The sequence below is a fragment of the Antechinus flavipes genome, chromosome 6 (assembly GCF_016432865.1).
Source record: "Antechinus flavipes isolate AdamAnt ecotype Samford, QLD, Australia chromosome 6, AdamAnt_v2, whole genome shotgun sequence".
NCBI classification, from domain to species: Eukaryota; Metazoa; Chordata; class Mammalia; order Dasyuromorphia; family Dasyuridae; genus Antechinus; species Antechinus flavipes.
In genome coordinates this window covers 248,094,543-248,113,197 of record NC_067403.1, presented here as the reverse complement: position 1 = coordinate 248,113,197, position 18,655 = coordinate 248,094,543, and the positions used below count along the sequence as shown (strand labels likewise).

The window sequence follows — 18,655 nt, the reverse complement described above, 5'->3', positions numbered from 1 at the left end:
ATGAATTTTTATCCTCAAAATATTACACTTGTCAAATACAGGATAAGTATATTCATTTACTGCCATAAATTATATGTCTACTGTCTTCCATTGATTGACCTATTTCTTAGTACCAGATAATTTTGATCATTACAACCTTATAATATAGTTTAAAATCTGGTACTGCTAAACCACTTTCTTGTACATTTTATTTTTATTTCCTTATTTAATTTCACATTATCTTATATGTTCTAATATATCCATAAATAAGAATTTATGCCTGGGAGAAATTCAATGTCTTAGGTATTTTTAATAGTTTCTTTTTTATTGCAGGTGAATGAACCATGTCCCAAATGACATCCATAAAGAACAGAACAGAGATGAGTGAGTTCATTCTCACAGGAATAATAGATACTCCAGAGCTTCAAGTTCCTCTCTTCATAATGTTCACCATCATCTATCTCATCACCCTTGTGGGGAACATAGGGATAGTAGCCCTTATCTCCTGGGACTCCCACTTGCATACTCCAATGTATTTTTTTCTCAGTAATCTCGCTCTGGTAGATTTTGGTTATTCCTCAGCTGTCACGCCCAAGGTTATGGCTGGTTTTCTCACAGGGGGCAAGGTCATCTCCTACAATGGATGTGCTGCACAAATGTTCTTCTTTTCAAGCTTTTGCACTACTGAAATTTATCTCCTCACTGTTATGGCCTATGACAGATACACAGCAGTGTGTAAGCCCCTACATTATTCTACCACCATGACATCAAGTGTGTGCACTTGTCTGACCATTATTGCACATATTGGTGGAATTTTGAACTCTGCTACTATTACAGGACAGACCTTTAGTCTTTCCTTCTGTAGTTCCAATGTGGTTCATCACTTTTTCTGTGATATTCCTGTTCTCCTGGCTCTCTCCTGCTCTGATATACACATCAATGAAGTGGTAATCTTTATCTTAGGAGGATTCACGATCTCTTTTGGACTCTTCTTTATTTTTATTTCTTACCTATTCATCTTTATTGCCATCCTGAAGATCCAATCTAATGAGGGCCGTCAGAAAGCCTTCTCTACTTGTGCTTCTCACCTCTCTGTGGTGTCCATATTTTATGGGACAATAATTTTTATGTACTTACAACCCAGTTCTAGCCATTCTATGGACACAGACAAAGTGACTTCTGTATTCTACACCATGATCATTCCCATGTTAAATCCTCTAGTCTATACCATAAGGAACAAAGAGGTCCATGTTGCTTTCAGAAAAGCTTTGGGGGAGATAAAGATTTCATTAAGCTTAGCATTTTGCTTAAGACAAGACAAAATCTAAAACTTCTTTCTAGAAAAAGACTCTAGCCTCTAAATCATGATTTTATCTTAAACTGACATCTCCCTTTTCTAGATACAGTGTAATATAGTAGGAAAAGGATTATACTTAGACTGAGGAGAAACAGAGAGTCAAATGCTGACAAGAACCTTAACAGTCATGGCACCTTGCAGGATTACTGTGTAGGAACAATGAAACTATAAATAAACATTAATTTAGAATATATTATCTAAGTCAGTAGGGATATAATGATATAAAATGAAATTATCTTACTCACTGAATTACAAAGGCTCATATTGTCTCCCAGTGACTGACTGGTTGAGGCTTAAGAAACCAAACTCTCCTCACAGGTTCTAACTCCTCTTTTGGTCAATAGAATAAACTGGCTGTTCCCTCTTCCTCTATTTCTTCCTCTTTCCTTCTCTCCCCCTTCCTCTCTCCTTTAATTTTTTTCTCTTCTCCCCCTTTTCACCCTCCCCTCTTTCATTGGCAACTTTGGAAAGAGTAGTTTCAATAGAATGATTTCAGAAGTCAGATTAGAAGGTTAATAACTGAAAGGAGAGAAGTAGAGGCATCTATAGTCGATGCCTTTTTAAAGGAATTTATCTAAAAGGGGGGGGAGAAAATTATATAGGCTGGCAGTGGAGATGAAATGATTAAGTTTGGGTTTTTTTTTAGGATTGGGGAGATATAACCATGTTTGTAGGTAGGAAGGATGATCTTATTGATGGGAACATATTGTAAATAAGTGTAAAAGTGGGGATAAAAGAAGAGTAAATCTAGTGAAATAGATAGAATGGAATAGGATTGCATAAAAATGTAAAGACATTAGCCTTGATAAATCCTAAGGCCACTTTATCATGGGATGGTAGTGAAGGTATCACTAATAGGATATGAGGAAGAGGGGAGAAAGAAAAGCGCACATGAATAACCTCAATTTTTCCTATAAAATGTAAGACAAGACTCTTAGCTGAGAGAGAGGGGAGAGGGTAGCCAAGAAAAGTTTGGAGGAAGATGAAAATATTTGGAAGAGCCATAGTGGAGAGTAGGATGGTGAATTAATAAGGAAGGTATAATAGGATTGCTTAGAACCTAGGAGGGACCAGTTGAAATTGTGTAAAAAACGCAAAATAAAGAAAATAATATACGTTAAAAAGAACAAGATGAAAGAATACATAGTAGTGCCTTTTATTGGACCAACAAGATAGGGAATTTGGGAGATATTATCTGTCTTTGAACTTCTCTCAGACCAAGAAGATGTGATTACAAGAAGCAGTTTTGTTACAAACATTTTGTTCTAAGTGTCTTCTAGATCTTGATAGTCTACTAACAATGGACTGTTTTTATAATCCCATTTTACAGATGAAGCAGGCAGAGTGACTTACCCAGGCACACACAGGGAATAATTGTCTCAGGTGGGAATTTTAACTGAGGTCTTCCTGAATGCAGATGCAGAATTGTGTCCACTGTATTATGTTGCACCCTTCCTGCCACCTCCTTTCTCTATGCTACAGTTTGGCTTTCCTTTCTTTAGCTGATCTCTCATCTTCCCCCTGCCTCCATTTATGGCATCTCTCCAGCTCAGTTCTGAGGACATCATCCTTATAACTTCCACTGCTGCTTAGTTCATGGATTTTGAGCATCTTCTTTCTTCATTGTTTCACAGACTGTGAGCATTCTTCTAAATTTCTGGCCATGATTCATGTCTAACTCCTAGCAAAAAAAAAAAATCATGGCAATATAATCTCTCTCAGGCTAAGAATAGACATGTCTGTCTCAACTATACTCTCTGGATCATCAGTATAAAAAATCCTTTGACACACAAAAACTTTTGTGTAAGTCTCTCCTTCTGTAGTTTCAATATAGTTCCTCACTTTTTTGGGATATTCCCCATTCCCTGGCTCTTTCCTGCTCTGATATTCCTATTAATGAGTGGGAGCTCTCTATATTGGGAGGATTCAATATCTCCTTTGTCCTCATAATCATTTTTACTTCTAATCTCTTTATCCTAGCTGCTATTCTGAAACTCCGTTCTGCTGAGGGTGAGAAGAGAGCCTTTTCCAGTTGTACATCCCACCTCATAGCAGTGTCCATATTCTATGGGACAATCACTTTCAAATACTTGCAATCGAGGTCTAGTCACATGGACATGGACAAAATGGCTTCTGGTTCTGTATCATGAATATTCCAATCCTGACCCTTCTGGTCTACAGCTTGAGGAACAAGAAGTCAATAACGCTTTCAGAAAAGTTTTAGATGTTCATTCTTGGGCATCACATCTTTATTTCTCTCTACTGGACAACATGCATTTCATTCCTGCTAGTCTTGACCTATCCAATTATCCTTAGGGTCACCTAATACAATAACAAGTAAGAATATTATAAAAAATGAGCCCATTTCCTGTCTATAAGAATTATAGCCAGCTTTTCAGACTTTAAGTGAAACTCATTTTAGCAAAAGCTCTATTTTCAAGAATGCCAAATAAATGATCCTCCATTCATTGTTTTTGTCATGCTTTATAAGACCCTCTGTACTACTTCAATAAAATGAGTAAAAACATTTTCATTTCTTGCCTTGCCACAGAAAATAATAAAATATTTTTGTAAGATCATCTCTTCTTTAACTTCCTCTCCTTTGCATAATCCTGTGAACTTCTCAGTTAAACATTCATTTGAATAGTGATATAGAAACTCATTCTATATTTTTTTACAATATCTAACTGGCTTATAAATGTATTCCTAAATGTCTGCTTCCTCAAATGGGTGAAACTGGTAAGTGCTATTAATCTTTCATACCATGCTCCCCTATTTACTACAATTCATGAGAGCTAGGCTGGTTGCAGAACATTGGAAGATTAGTGACTTTTGTCTTACTTCTTTCAAACTAGTCTTTCTCTGAGCTTTCTATACAGTTATATCTACTTTGAAATAATTCTAATTTAGGATGTTCTAGGCAAAATGGTCTAATGCCTAGCCTTGTCCTATCCTCTGATGATTCTGATATTTCCTATAAAATATTCCCTGTCCCTAAAATACATTTCATCCTCCTTATCATACAAAGTTGAAGTCTTCTCTTTCTTTAGGATTGAGATTTCATTTCATACCTCCACAAAGACTCATCCTTCATTCCCTCAATTTTTCTTCCTCCTCATATTCCCCTTCAATTGTTTGCATGAATCTCTTTTGCCATCTGAATTTTGTATCATGCTTATTTGTGTATATGTTTTCTTATAATCTCAGGAAACTAATGTCTGGAAGAGATCTCTTTTATTTTTATTCTTTGTATTTACAGAGCCTAGAACATCGACTAAGGCATAACAAACAGTTAATAAGTGATGAAGTGGACTCTGGTCAATTCATAAGAAGTGAGAAATTGAGAAAACTGAAATTTAAATGAATTGGTGCTATAACTCATATCTTTTGAAGCTGGAGTTTGAATGCAAATCTTTGGCATACAGATCTTTTGGTATTTCCACTTGAGTCTCAATATTGCTCATTCTTGAGTGTGAAACTTAAAGAGTCTGTAAAGGGTTAAATAGGGATTTGTACATAAACCCTGCCACTGTGTATTATAACACACTTTGAGAGTTACGGGGATAATCTGTTCTCACTGCCCTGCAGCTGTGTATTACAGCACACTTTGCCCTGCAGCTATGTATTATAGCACATTTTGCCTTGTAGCTGTATATTATAGGATACTTTGCCCTTTGAGAGTTAAGGGAGTAATCTGGTCGCACAGCCCTACAGCTCTACACACTTTAAGAGTTAAGGGAGTAATTGCAAATCAGTCTCTACAATTCTTATTTTTAAGTTGAGCTAGTAGTCATGTTAGAATCAACATGACCCTGACAATCAGAAATAAATGTCTGAAGATCATAAAACAGAGTTACAAAAAGCAGGTGTTGCTTGGGAAAGAATGAGTGCTTTTCATTAATAGATAATAACCTTGTTGTGCCTTAAAAACATATATATTCTGCATAGGGCAGGGGAATAAACTAGAGATGTTCACTGACAAACTGTTGCCTGTTATCTCCTTGTATCATTTGCATCCTCTCACATGATACAATATATTCTGCTGGTCAGAATTAGATCCCAGAAGCCAGCAACACAAGAGAATGACAATAATGATACAACATAACAAAACCCATGAAATAGAGCCAAATCAGTCCTCAGGGGAAATTTTGTATCTCTAAATAGATAACATGAGTAAAATAAAGAAAAAAGGGATCAATGAATTGGGCATGCAATTAAAAAAGCTAGAAAAAGAACAAATTAAAAACCCCAAATTAGAAACTCTAAAACTCAAAGGAGAGATTAATAAAACTGAAATTAAGAAAACTATCGAAGTAATAAAGCAAAGTTGGTTTAAAAAATAGCAAAAATAGATAAATCTTTGATTAATTTGGTTTAGAAAAAGGGGGAGAAATCACCAGCATAAAAAATGAAAAGTGTGAAATTACCACCAATGAAAAAGAAATTAAAGCAATATTTAGAAGCTATTTTGCTCAATTGTGTGGCACCAAATCCTGCAATCTAACCAAATAGATGAATATTTATAAAAGTATAAATTGCCCAGATTAACAGAAGAGGAAATAAGTTATTTGAATAGTCCCATTTTAGAAAAAGACATTGAATAAGCTGTTAATTAACTCCCTAAGAAAAAATCTCCAGGGCCAAATGGATTCACAAGTGAATTCTACCAAACATTTAAAGAACAATTAATTCCAATAATAAGTAAATTATTTGGGGAAAAAATAAACAGGTAAAGGAGGAGTCCTGCCAAATTCGTCCTGTGACATCAGTATGGTAATGATAGCTAAACCAGGAAGAGCCAAAACAAAGAAAATATAGACCAATTGCCCTGATGAATATTGATGCAAAAACTTTAAATAAACTATTAGCAAAGAGATTACAGCAATTTATCAGCAGGATACTATATATTACCAAGTGGAATTTATACTAGAAATGTAAGGCTGGTTGAATATCAGGAAAACTATCACCACAATCAACCATATTCATAACAAAACAAACAGAAATTATTTGACAACCTCAATAGTTGCAGAAAAAGCCTTTGACAAAATATAATACCCATTCCTATTAAAAACAATAGAGAGCATAGGGATAAAAGGAGATTTTCTTAAAATAATAAGAAGTATCTATCTAAAACCAACAGCAAGCATGATTTATAATGTAGAGAAGCTAGACACATTCCCAATAAAATCAGAGGTGAAACAAGGATGCCCACTATTATCACTATTATTCAACACTGAACTAGAAATTTTGGCTTTAGCAATAAGAAAATAAAAATATATGATGATATAGTTAGAGAATCCTAGAAAATCATCCAAAAACTTGTGTGAAATAATTGACAGTTTTAGCAAAGTTACAGGATATAAAATAAACCACACTAATCATCAGCTGTTCTGTATATTTCTATGTATTGCTGATATAGCCCATCAGAAAGAGAAATTTCATTTAAAATAAGTGTAGACAAAATTTAGGTGTTTATCTGCTAAGACAAACTCAAGAACTACATGAACATGTACAAAACATTTCTCACACAAATAAAGTCAGACGTAAATAGCTGGAAAATTATTAATTGTTCATAGGTAGGCTGAAATAATATAATAATAATAGAAATTCTGTCTAAATTGATCTCCTTGTTCAGCTCCATTCCAATCAAATTGCCAAAAATTATTTTATATAACTAGAAAATTCATTTGAAAGAACAAAAGGACAAGAATATCAAGGGAATTAACAAAAAAAAAATACAAAAGAGATTGGCTTAGGTTGGCTTAGCAGTAGCAAAACTAAAACGATTATAAAACAGCAGTCATCAAAATCATTTGGTTAAAGCAATAGTCATCAACAAAACCATTTTGTACTGGCTAAGAAACAATGTGGTAAATCAATGGAATAGGTTAGATAACAAACAACACAACAATCAGGCTTATAGTGTTTGATAACCCCCCAAAAAATAATTCTAGCTTCTGGAATATGAATTCACTATCTGACAAAATTTGCTGGGAAAACTGGAAAGTTATATGCCAGAAACTTGGCATGGACCACATCTCATATCCCATACAAAAATAAGGTCCAAATGGGTACATGACTTGGGCATAAAGGATGATACCATAAACAAACTAGGAGAGTAAGAGGTAATTTATCTATCAGATCTTTGGAGAAGGGAAGAATTATGACTAAAAAAAAAAAAACTAGAAAACATTATAAAAGGCAAGATGGGTAACTTTTATTATATTAAATTAAAAAGGGTTTGCATAAATAAAACCAATAGAAACAAGATTAAAAGGAAAATACAAAGCTAAGAAAAAATCTATACAGCTAGTGTTTCTGATAAAGGTCTCATTTCTAAAACATAAAAAACCTATGTCAAATTTATAAGAATACAAGTCCTTCCACAATTGATAAATGGTCAAAAGATATGAACAGACAATTTTCAGATGACAAAATTAAATCCATCTAAAGTCATATAAAAAAATGTTCTAAATCACTATTGATTTAATAAATGCAAGGTACCAACTCACATCCCTCTCATTGGCTAAGATAATGATAAATGTTGGACAGAATGTGGGAAAACTGGGACACTAATACATTGTTGATGGAGTTGTGAAATGATCTAACTATTTTGGAGAGGAATTAGGAACTATGTTCAAAGGGCTATAAAACTGTGCATACTCTTTGACCCAGAAGTGCCACTACTGGGTCTAAATCCCAAGGAAATCATAAAGGAAAGAAAATGACATATAAGTATAATAATGTAGCAGCTCTTTTTGTGGTAGAAAAGAATTCGAAAAAGGTAGAGGCCCATCAATTAGAGAATGGTTGAAAAAGTTGTGGTATGTGAAGATAATGGAATATTACTGTTGCATGATTTTAATTTAAAGTTAGGATGAATAACTCACACATTGGATGATCAATTCAAGATCCAAAAATTTTTCAGCAAGCTAGAATGTTGAGTTAAAAAAATGATTTTAGAAAGATCTGGATTTATACAAACTGATGCTGAGCTAAACAATCAGAACGAGGAATACATTGTACATAATAACAGCAAGAATTTGTGATGATCAACTATGCAAGACTTGGTTCTTCTCAGTGCGTCAGTGATGCAATTCTTTTTTACAACCCCAATAGATTTTGGACAGAAAATGCCATCTGCATCCAGAAAAAGAACTATGGAGACTGAATATAAATAAACACATGCTATGTTCACTTCTTTTTTTTGTTTGTTTTTTTCCCCAATCTCTCCATGATTTTTCCCTTTGCTCTGATTTTTCCTATCTCAACATGACATAAAACAATGTGTATTAAAATTAAATAATTTTTAAAGAGCTTAAGGACATATGTCCTTGAGGACCAGAGCTCCAAAAGATTGTGGATCTGATGGATCTGGGTGAAGATTGGGGCCATAGTTAAATTAGGAGCAAAGTGTTGACTGAAACATGATTGTGGTGATATCCATGAGAATAATACAAACATTCTGTAATTGAAAAAAAACATTTTCCTCACAATACAAAATCCTATCCTCACAATAATCCTAAAAGCTAAAACATGCATATATGTTTGTCCATTTTACTGGGTTTTTTTTTTCTCCCCTGAGGCAATTGGGGTCAAGTGATTTGCCCAGGGTCACAAAGCTAAGAAGGGTTAAGTGTCTGAGATCAGATTTGAACTGAGGTCCTCTGGACTTCAGGACTGATGCTCTATTCATTGCACCACCTAGGTGGCCCCTATTTTACTGTTGAGGAACACAAAACTCAGAGATGGTAAGGAACTTGCCTAAAGTTTCACAGTGAGCTAAAACTCCAGCCCACATCCTCTAACTCCAAATCCAATGCTTTTTTCTCTACCCTATGTTGGCTTTCATGAGTAATATCACATTTGAGCTACATCACAACCTCTTCAATGTAAACAGAACAGAGGTAATTATTCCCATTTTAATGATGAATATACTAAGACTTGAAGATGGATCATGACTTTTGCAGGGTCATATATGTGGGATGTGGTAGAAGTAGAATAATAATCCCAGTTTTAGTATCCCATTGTCCATAGTTTTTTCTTTACCTCACTTTGCCAGCAACAAACTAAGAATGACAAAACACCCATGAGAAAATGGTCTCCCTGGAAAATCAAAGTGTGTCCTCCATGATCAGAGCAGAATTTAATGACTTCTTGTTGTTTTTTCCCACAAATTGGTAATAGAGCTGCCAAGTGTCTCTGAGGGGGAACCATCTCCTAAAAGCTGAAAGGCTCCCAAATCTGTATAAAGTGACTTTCTGATCCTTGTCTTCCTCTATTAACATTGATGTTTCATAAATAAGGAACATTGCTCTACCACTTTATGGGTCAGCATCACCTGAGTCTCTAAATCATTCATTTGTTCTCTATTAATTTCTAATATTATTCATCCCTGAGCTAGAGACAAAATCACAACTCCACTATCATTCATATAGATCAGATGTGGTCCCTTCAGATCTAAGAACATTTGAAGACCAAGGACTAGGAAAACATTTTTTTTTCTAGTAGGTTTGCCTTTTTCCTGAGCTTGGGACGAAAACTCCAAGATCCATTTGTGAAGTTTTTGACCATCTCTCCTCTTAGAATCAAATCCATATTTCTCTACATGCCAGGTAAGTTCTGGGACATTTAATTCAAGACTTGATAGTTTATTTGGAAGGAGACTTGGAATAGAGAATAACATTCTAGACTTGTAGTCACAATGACTTTGATTTAAATTCTGTCTTTGATATTTGTTCCTTTGAGATCATTTCAAGACACTTAAATCTCTGAGCCTCATTTTCTGCCATCAATGAGTCTAACAACACCAAGGATATTCAATTTAGAGGGTTGTTTTGAGACTTATAAGAGTTAATGTGATTTAACATGTATAGGACTACTTGCCATCTCGGGGAGGGTGTGGAGGGATGGAGGGGAAAAGTTGAAACAGAAGTGAATGCAAGGGATAATACTGTAAAAAATTACCCAGGCATGGGTTCTGTCAATAAAAAGTTGTAATTATGAAAAAAAGAGTTAATGAGTAGAAAATTGCTTTGCAAACCTTGAAGTGCTAAATGCACATAAATTAATATTCTCTTTATATACACAAATTAATATTCTCTATTTTGCTTGCAGCTTTTAAAGATGATTCCCTCACAGTGATTCAAGAGATTAAGCCTTGAGACATTATTTTGAAGGGAATCAAGGCAAAACCCTAATGCTAATAAAATATTAATAAATCAGCAAACTCTAAGCACATACTCTGCAGTGATAATGCTGTAAAATACTGAGGAAGATACAATAATTGGAATATATGTGGTTCCTTGTAGCAACTCAGTTATATAAATTTTCACAGCTTGCAATACATCCAATAACTCATTGGCATCTAAAGATAATTACAGGAGGAATACTCTATAGGTATGTGTGCATTCCCATTTAACAGACAAGATCACATAGACTCAGAGAAGGGATTAGAATTACTTAGGAAAAGGGCAACTGGGTGACATAGTTAGATAGAGGACTGGTTATGGAGTCAGGAAACCCTGAGATCAAATATAGCCTCAAACACTTACCATTAGCTGTGTGACCCTGGACAGTCACTTAACCCCAATTCTTTCTACCCAACCCCCCAAAAATAAAAGAATTGGCCACAGAATAGTTTTGGTAGACTTCAAGCCTAATTCTTTCTGATTCTAATTCCATTGCCCTATGTACTACAAAATACTGCCTCTATCTTCCAGTCATGATTTTATTTTATTTTACTTTACCCAGAGCACAATTTTTCTTCTATGATCATACATTGTAACTAGGTAACTCAGAAACATACTAGTACAGCAATGGCCTTGGATTCAGGAAAACCTGCATTTAGATCCTGCTTCAGATTTTTACTAACTGTGTGACTCTGGGCGTGGCAATTTCTCACACTTGGTATCTTCATCTGAAAGATCAAGATAATAATAGTGCCTACCTCCTACCATTGTTATCTGCAGAATCACTCAACAAACAATTCATAAAGTTCCTACTATGTTCTAGGAAATTTGCTAAGTGCTGAGGATACAAAAAGAGGCAAAAGACAGGGCCTATTTTCAAAGACCTCGACATCTAATAGCAAAACAAGAAGCAAACAAAACTATGTAAACAATCTACATACAAGAAAACATGGGAAAAACATATAAAGTGCCTGGACATCTCAAAGTGCTATATAAATGCTGGCTGTTATTGTTCAGGGGAATACTGCTAATAATCTACCTAGAATTTATTTGATAAAGTTTCTCATAATATTATGTTGGAAAGACATAGAGCATTTTGCTAGATTATAACACAATTAGGTGACTTCAGCAGTACTTAAACCGACAGATACCCAAACTCAGTCATTAATAGTTCAATTTTTCCATGAAAATCATTTAGGTCCTTCTCTTCCCTCACACATGTATCTCCACCATTCACAACAGATATCTACATTTGGGGTGATATTTTCTGACTCAGAGTCATTTTGATGTCTGAATTCATTCTTCTTTTATTTTCTTTCTTGTTACAGGTAAATAATCTAACTTCCCAGTAGTATCTATGGAGAATGGCTCAGAGATTAATGAATTCATTTTTCTAGGACTAACAGATACCCCAGAGCTTCAGATTCCCCTTTTTATAATATTCACCCTAATCTATATCATCACATTGGTGGGAAACCTGGGAATGGTAGCCCTGATCTTTTGGGACTCCCGTCTCCACAGCCCCATGTACTTCTTTCTCAGTAACCTCTCTCTGGTGGATTTTGGCTACTCCTCAGCTGTTACTCCCAAGGTGATGGCTGGACTCCTCACAGGGGATAAGGTCATCTCCTACAATGGATGTGCTACACAATTGTTCTTTTTTGCAACATTCACTACTGTTGAAAGTTTCTTCCTAGCTTCCATGGCCTATGATCGTCATGTGGCTGTGTGTAAGCCTCTTTATTATACTATGACAATGACATCAGGAGTATGTACACGGTTAGCTGTTGGTTCCTACATCTGTGGCTTTTTGACTTCCTCTGTGAGTGTAGGAGATACTTTTAGCCTCTCCTTCTGTAGTTCCAATATAGTTCATCACTTTTTTTGTGATATTCCCCCTCTCCTGGCTCTTTCTTGCTCTGATATCCACATTAATGAGTGGGTGCTCTTTATATTAGGGGGATTCAATATCTCTTTTGCCCTCATGGTCATCTTCACATCTTATCTCTTTGTCCTTGCTGCCATTCTGAGAATCCGTTCTGCTGAGGGCCGGAAGAAAGCTTTCTCTACCTGTGCTTCCCATCTCATAGCAGTGTCCATATTCTATGGGACAATCACTTTCATGTACCTGCAACCAAGCTCTAGTCACTCCATGGATATAGACAAATTGGCTTCTGTGTTTTATACTATGGTTATTCCAATGCTGAACCCACTGGTCTACAGCTTGAGGAACAAGGAAGTCAAGAATGCTTTCAGGAAAAGCTTTAGATCTTCATTCTTGGGCATCACATCTTTACTTCTCCCTACTGGACAACATGTATCTCATTCCAGCTAGTCTTAACCGCCAGTTATCCTCAGTGTCACCAATACAATGACAAGTAAGAATATTATAAAGAATGAGCCCATTTCCTGCCTATAAGAATTATAGAGTTTTTCAGACTTTCACAGGACCTCATTTTAGCAGTTTTATTTTCAATACTGCCAAATATTTCATCCTCCTTTCAATGTTTTTGTCATACTTAATAAGTCTCTCTGTATCACTTCAATAAGATGAATAAGAACATATTCATTTCTTGGCTTGTCGCAGAAAATAATGAAATATCTTTGTAAGATCATGTCATCTTTGAACTTCCCTCTCCTTTGCCTATTCCTATGAACTCCTCAGTTAAGTACTCATTTGACTAGTAACCAGAAATTCATTCAATAATTTTTACAATACCTAATTAGCTTACAAATGTATTCCTAGATGTCTGCTTCCTCAAATTGCTGAAACTGGTAAGTGCTATTAATCTTTCATGTCATGTTCCCCTCTTCACCACAATTCACGAGGGCTAGGCTTGGTGCAGAACACTGGAAAATTAATGATGTCTTGCTCCTTTCAATGTAGTCTTTCTCTGAGCTTTCTATATAATTGTATCTATTTTAAAATAACTTTATTTTAGGATATTCCAGACAAAAGGGTCTAATGCCTGGCCATGTCCTATCCTTTGCTGATTCTGACACTTCCTACAAAATATTCCCTGTCCCTAAAATACATTTCATCCTCCTTATCACCTAAAGTTGAAGTCTTCCTTTTCTTTAGGATTGAAATTCCATTTCACACTTCCACAAAGACTCATCCTTCATTCCCTCAAATTTTCTCCTTCCTCATATTCCCCTTAAATTGTTTACATGGATCTATTTTGCTGCCCTGTGTTTTTCATCATGCTTATCTGTGTATATGTTCTCTTATAATCCCAGGAAACTAACGTCTGGAGGAGACCATTTCTACTTTTATTATTTGTATTTACAGAGCCTAAAATATCGACTAGGGCAGAATAGACACTTAATAAATGATGAATTGGATTTTGTTCAGTTCATAAGAACTAAGCTATTGAGAAAACTGAAATTTAGATAAATCGGTCCCATAACTCATATCTTTTGGAGCTGGATTTCAAATATAGGTATAAAAATCTGTGGGTCTTTGCATTTTTGGCCTCAAGAATGAGCAATATTTCTAAAAAAAATGAGTGGGTCAAACAATAAATCACTGAAAGATTTCATAATTTCATCCAAGAGGATGACAATAATGAGACAACATACCCAAATCTATGGAATGTATTTAAAGCAGTTCTTGAGGGAAATTTTATGTGTCTATATAGATACATGAATAAAATAGAGAAAGAGGAGTTCAATGAATTGGGCATGCAAATAAAAAAGCTAGAAAAAGAACAAATTAAAAATCCCAAATTAGAAATTCTGAAACTCAAAGGATAGATTAATAAAATTGAAACTAAGAAAGCTATTAAGGGAATTAATAAAACTAAGAGTTCCTTTTATGAAAAAAAATAGATAAAATTTTGGTTAATTTGGTTAGAAAAAAAAAAAAACAAGTTACCAGCATCAAAAATGAATAGGATGAATTTGCCACCAATGAAAAAGAAATTAAGCAATGTTTAGAAGCTATTTTGCCCAACTGTATGGCAGCAAATCCAACAATCTAACCAAAGTAAATGAAAATTTACAAAAGTATACATTGCCAGGATTAACAGAAAAGAAAATAAATTACTTGAATAGTACCATTTTAGAAAAAGACATTGAATAAGCTATTAATGAACTCCTAAAAAATCTCTAGGGCCAGAGGGATTCACAAGTGAATTATTTCAAACATGTAAAGAACAATTAATTCCAAACATTTACAGAAAAATGTGAACTATTTGGAAAAACAGGTAAAGGAAATCCTATCAAATCCCTTCTATGATATAGCTATGGTAATGATACTTAAACCAGGAAGAGCCAAAATAAAGAAAATTATAGACCAATCTCCCTGATAAATATTGATGCAAAAACTTTGAATAAAATATTAGCAAAGAGATTACAGCAATTTATCAGTAGAACAATATATATGACCAAATGGAATTCATACTAGAAATGCAGGGCTGGTTCAATATCAGGAAAACTATCACCATAATCAACCATATCCATAACAAAACCAATAGAAATTATATGACAATCTCAATAGTTGCACAAAAAGCCTTTGAAAAAATACAACACCCATTCCTATTAAAAACAATAAAGAGCATAGGGATAAAAGACGTTTTTCCCTAAAATAATAAGAGGTATCTATCTAAAACCAAGAGCAAGCATTATTTATAATGGAGAGAAACTAAACACATTCCCAATAAAATCAGAGGTGGAACAAGGATGCCCATTATTATCACTGAACTAGAAATTATTCAGCACTGAACTAGAAATTTTGGCTTTAGCAATAAGATAAGAAAAATATATCATGATATACTTAGAGATCCTAGAAAATCATCCAAAAACCTACTTGAAACAATTGACAGTTTTAGCAAAGTTACAGGATATAAAATAAACCTACACAATCATCAGCTTTTCCATATATTTCTATGTATTACTAACAAAGCCCATCAGAAAGAGAAATTCCATTTCAAATAATTATAGACAAAATAAAATATTTGGGTGTCTATCTGCTAAGTAAAACTCAAGAACTACATGAACATAGTTACATAGTTAGATTGGCTTAGCACTACCAAAATTAAAACTATTATAAAACAGCAGTCATCAAAACCATTTGGTATTGGCTAAGAAACAGCATAGTGAATCAGTGGAATAGGTTAAATACAAACAACACAGTAATCAAGGCCTATAGTAATCTAGTATTAAATAAATACCCAAATCCCAGCTTCTGGAATATGATTTCACTAGTTAGCAAACATTGATTGAAAAACTGGGAAAGTTATGTCAGAAATTTGACATAGACCTATATCTCTCACCCCATACCAAAATAAGGTCAAAATGGGTACATGGTTTGGGCATAAAGGATGATACCATAAACAAACTAGGAGAGCAAGGAGCAATTTACCTATCAGATCTTTGGAGAAGGGAAGAATTTATGATTAAAGAACTAGAGTGCATTATGAAAGATAAAATCACAACTTTTATTACATTTAATTTAAAAGGTTTTGCACAAATAAAATCAACAGAAACAAGATTAAAAGAAGTACAAAACTGAGGGGAAAATCTCTACAGCTAGCATTTCTGATAAAGATTTCATTTCTAAAACATGTATTCTCATAAATTTGACACAGTTCTTTATAAGTCATTCCCCAATTGATAATTGGTCAAAGGATATGTACAGACAATTTTCAGATGACAAAATTAAAGCCATCTATAGTCATATGAAAAAATATTCTAAATCATTATTGATTAGAAAAATGCAAATTCATTTTTTGAGTTTGAGTTACCACCTCACATCTCTCTCATTGGCTAAGAGGACAGGAAAATATAATGATAAATGATGGAGGGGATGTGGGAAAACTGGGACACTAATGCATTGTTAATGGAGTTGTGAAATGATCCAACTGTTCTGAAGAACAATTTGGAACTATATCCAAAGGACTATAAAACTGTGCGTACCCTTTGACCCAGAAGTGCCACTACTGGGTCTGTATCCCAAGGAAATCATAAAAAAGGGGAAGGACCCACTTGTGCAAAAATGTTTGTAGCAGCTCTTTTTGTAGTAGGAAAGAAATGGAAAATGAGCAGATGTACATCAATTGGGTAATGGTTGAATAATCTGTGGTATATGAAGATAATGGAATATTGTTATTATGTGAAAATGATGAGCAAGCTTATTTTAGAAAGACCTGGAAAGATTTACATGAACTGGTGCTGAGTGAAACAAACAGAACCAGAATACATTATACACAATAACAGCAAGAATGTGCGATGATCAACTATGAAAGATTTGGTTCTTCTCAGTAGTTGTTTTAGTGATCCAAAGCAATGCAAAGATTTTGGACAGAAAATACCATCTACATCCAGAAAAATAACTATAGAGAACTGTAGAATATAAATCAAAACATGCTGTGTTAACTTCTTTTTCTGTTTTTGTTGTTGTTGTTGTTGTTGTTGTTTCTCTCTCAGTTTTTTTTTTTGCTCTAATTTTCCTCTCTCAACATGATTCATAAAGCAATATGTGTTAAAAATAAAGAAATTTTTAAAAAGGAAAAAAAATGAGCAATACTTCAGCCCTTGAATTATAAAAATGTTTTGTTTTCTTGTGCCCTTCTTTCTATCATACACAGAGTAAATGATTTTGCACCATGGTTGACAATAGACTCAGATGTTAAAACAAATAAATAACAAACAATAGTAAAACCTTCTTCCCTGGCCTTCAGTGGATAGAAATAGACCTTTCCAGAAACTGGGAGTCAATTGGCAATATTTCTCAGGTTTTTTAATGTTGCTAAAATGCATTGTAATGAAAATCAGGTGGCACTAATGTCAGGGTGAAAGTTATGCTTTCTGTGAGAAGATTTAGGAATTTGACTAAACTGCAAACTTAATGAGAATAAATATTTCATCATGATAACCAATACCCCATCATAATCCTAGCCTATATTAAGGGACAGATAATATGCATTATGAATGTGACAATGATTCTGATCTGCCTTAAACCACATCTGGAGTATTTTTTTAGAGTTCTGAATGCAAGTGACATCTGGATCATATACAGAGGAAGTGAACTCATAAAATGTTCATATAAAAATCAGCTGAAGAAACTGGGTATGTTTGTAGTGGAGGGAAAAAAGTATTCACTTTATACCTGCTGCTCTGTCAGATTTCAAATTCATGGTAAAAAGGTGTCTCTCAGATTAAGTCACATCCAAATTTATCACCGTGCTCCTAACTTAAGCCTTAAGTGATACCACCTGTCTCAGTATTTTTCTTCTTTTGGATTGAAGGGATAGAAGATAGAGTATTAAACTTCCCCTTGATATAGGGTAGAAACTGGACTTTTATTCACTCCACTTGAAATCTGCTACTTCCGCCGATTTTTAACTCCACTTAACAAGATGCTCCCATGCTGGTCACTTCATGGTTTTTCTTACCCTGCTTTCCTATCTCCTTTTAAAATTTTTATTTCAATTTAATTAATTTGTTTATTTTTAATTTTATTCTGAAATTAAGAAATAAAACATGGATTTCTATAACATAGTAGATTGAGGGGGGGGAAGAAATGATAACATATAAAACTGCAAATCTATTATGTACAACTTGCTATTCCTTTTAAATATATAATAAAGTTATCGTGTAACTTCCTTTTTTGGTCTGTGTCCAATTTTTGCCAATTTTCCAGCCTTCCCAATAATTGTAGGCAAATAATGAATTCTTGTTCCCCAAATTTGTCTTCATTACTTGTCAAAAGTTAGTTTACTATAGTCATTTACTGTTGTACATTATATGTCCACACCGTTCCTGCAATCTATCTTTCTATTTCTTAGACAGTACCAGTTTTGAAAATTACTGCCTTATAATGAAGTTTAAATTCTGGTACTGCTATAATTTTTCATTTACAGTTTATTTCATTAGTTCTTTCAATATTCTTGACCCTGTATTCTTCTAAATGAATTTTGTTATCATTTGTTCTAACTCAGTAAAATGTTTTTTGGTAATTTAATTTGGGATGGCATTAATATATAAATTAGATTAAGTGAAATTGTCATTTTATTATGTTGACCCTGTATTCATAAACAACATCTTTCCAATTAACAAAATCTAATCTAATTTTTTTTAATATTGCTTTTTATATAATTCTGTTAATATATAGTTCTTGGATTTG

General features: G+C 34.1%; 2 protein-coding genes across 2 annotated transcripts; both read left to right on the top strand.

Moving 5' to 3' along the window:
• Nucleotides 1–323: 323 nt before the first annotated feature.
• LOC127541621 (olfactory receptor 5B12-like) lies at nt 324–1,307 on the top strand. Its single transcript, XM_051966841.1, has one exon. The coding sequence runs from the start codon at nt 324–326 to the stop codon at nt 1,305–1,307; it is 984 nt and encodes a 327-aa protein (XP_051822801.1).
• Nucleotides 1,308–11,881: 10,574 nt separating this feature from the next.
• Nucleotides 11,882–12,862, top strand: LOC127541620 (olfactory receptor 5B2-like). The gene has a single exon (XM_051966839.1). It carries the CDS (start codon nt 11,885–11,887, stop codon nt 12,860–12,862), a length of 978 nt encoding a protein of 325 aa, XP_051822799.1. The 5' UTR covers nt 11,882–11,884.
• Nucleotides 12,863–18,655: the final 5,793 nt, after the last annotated feature.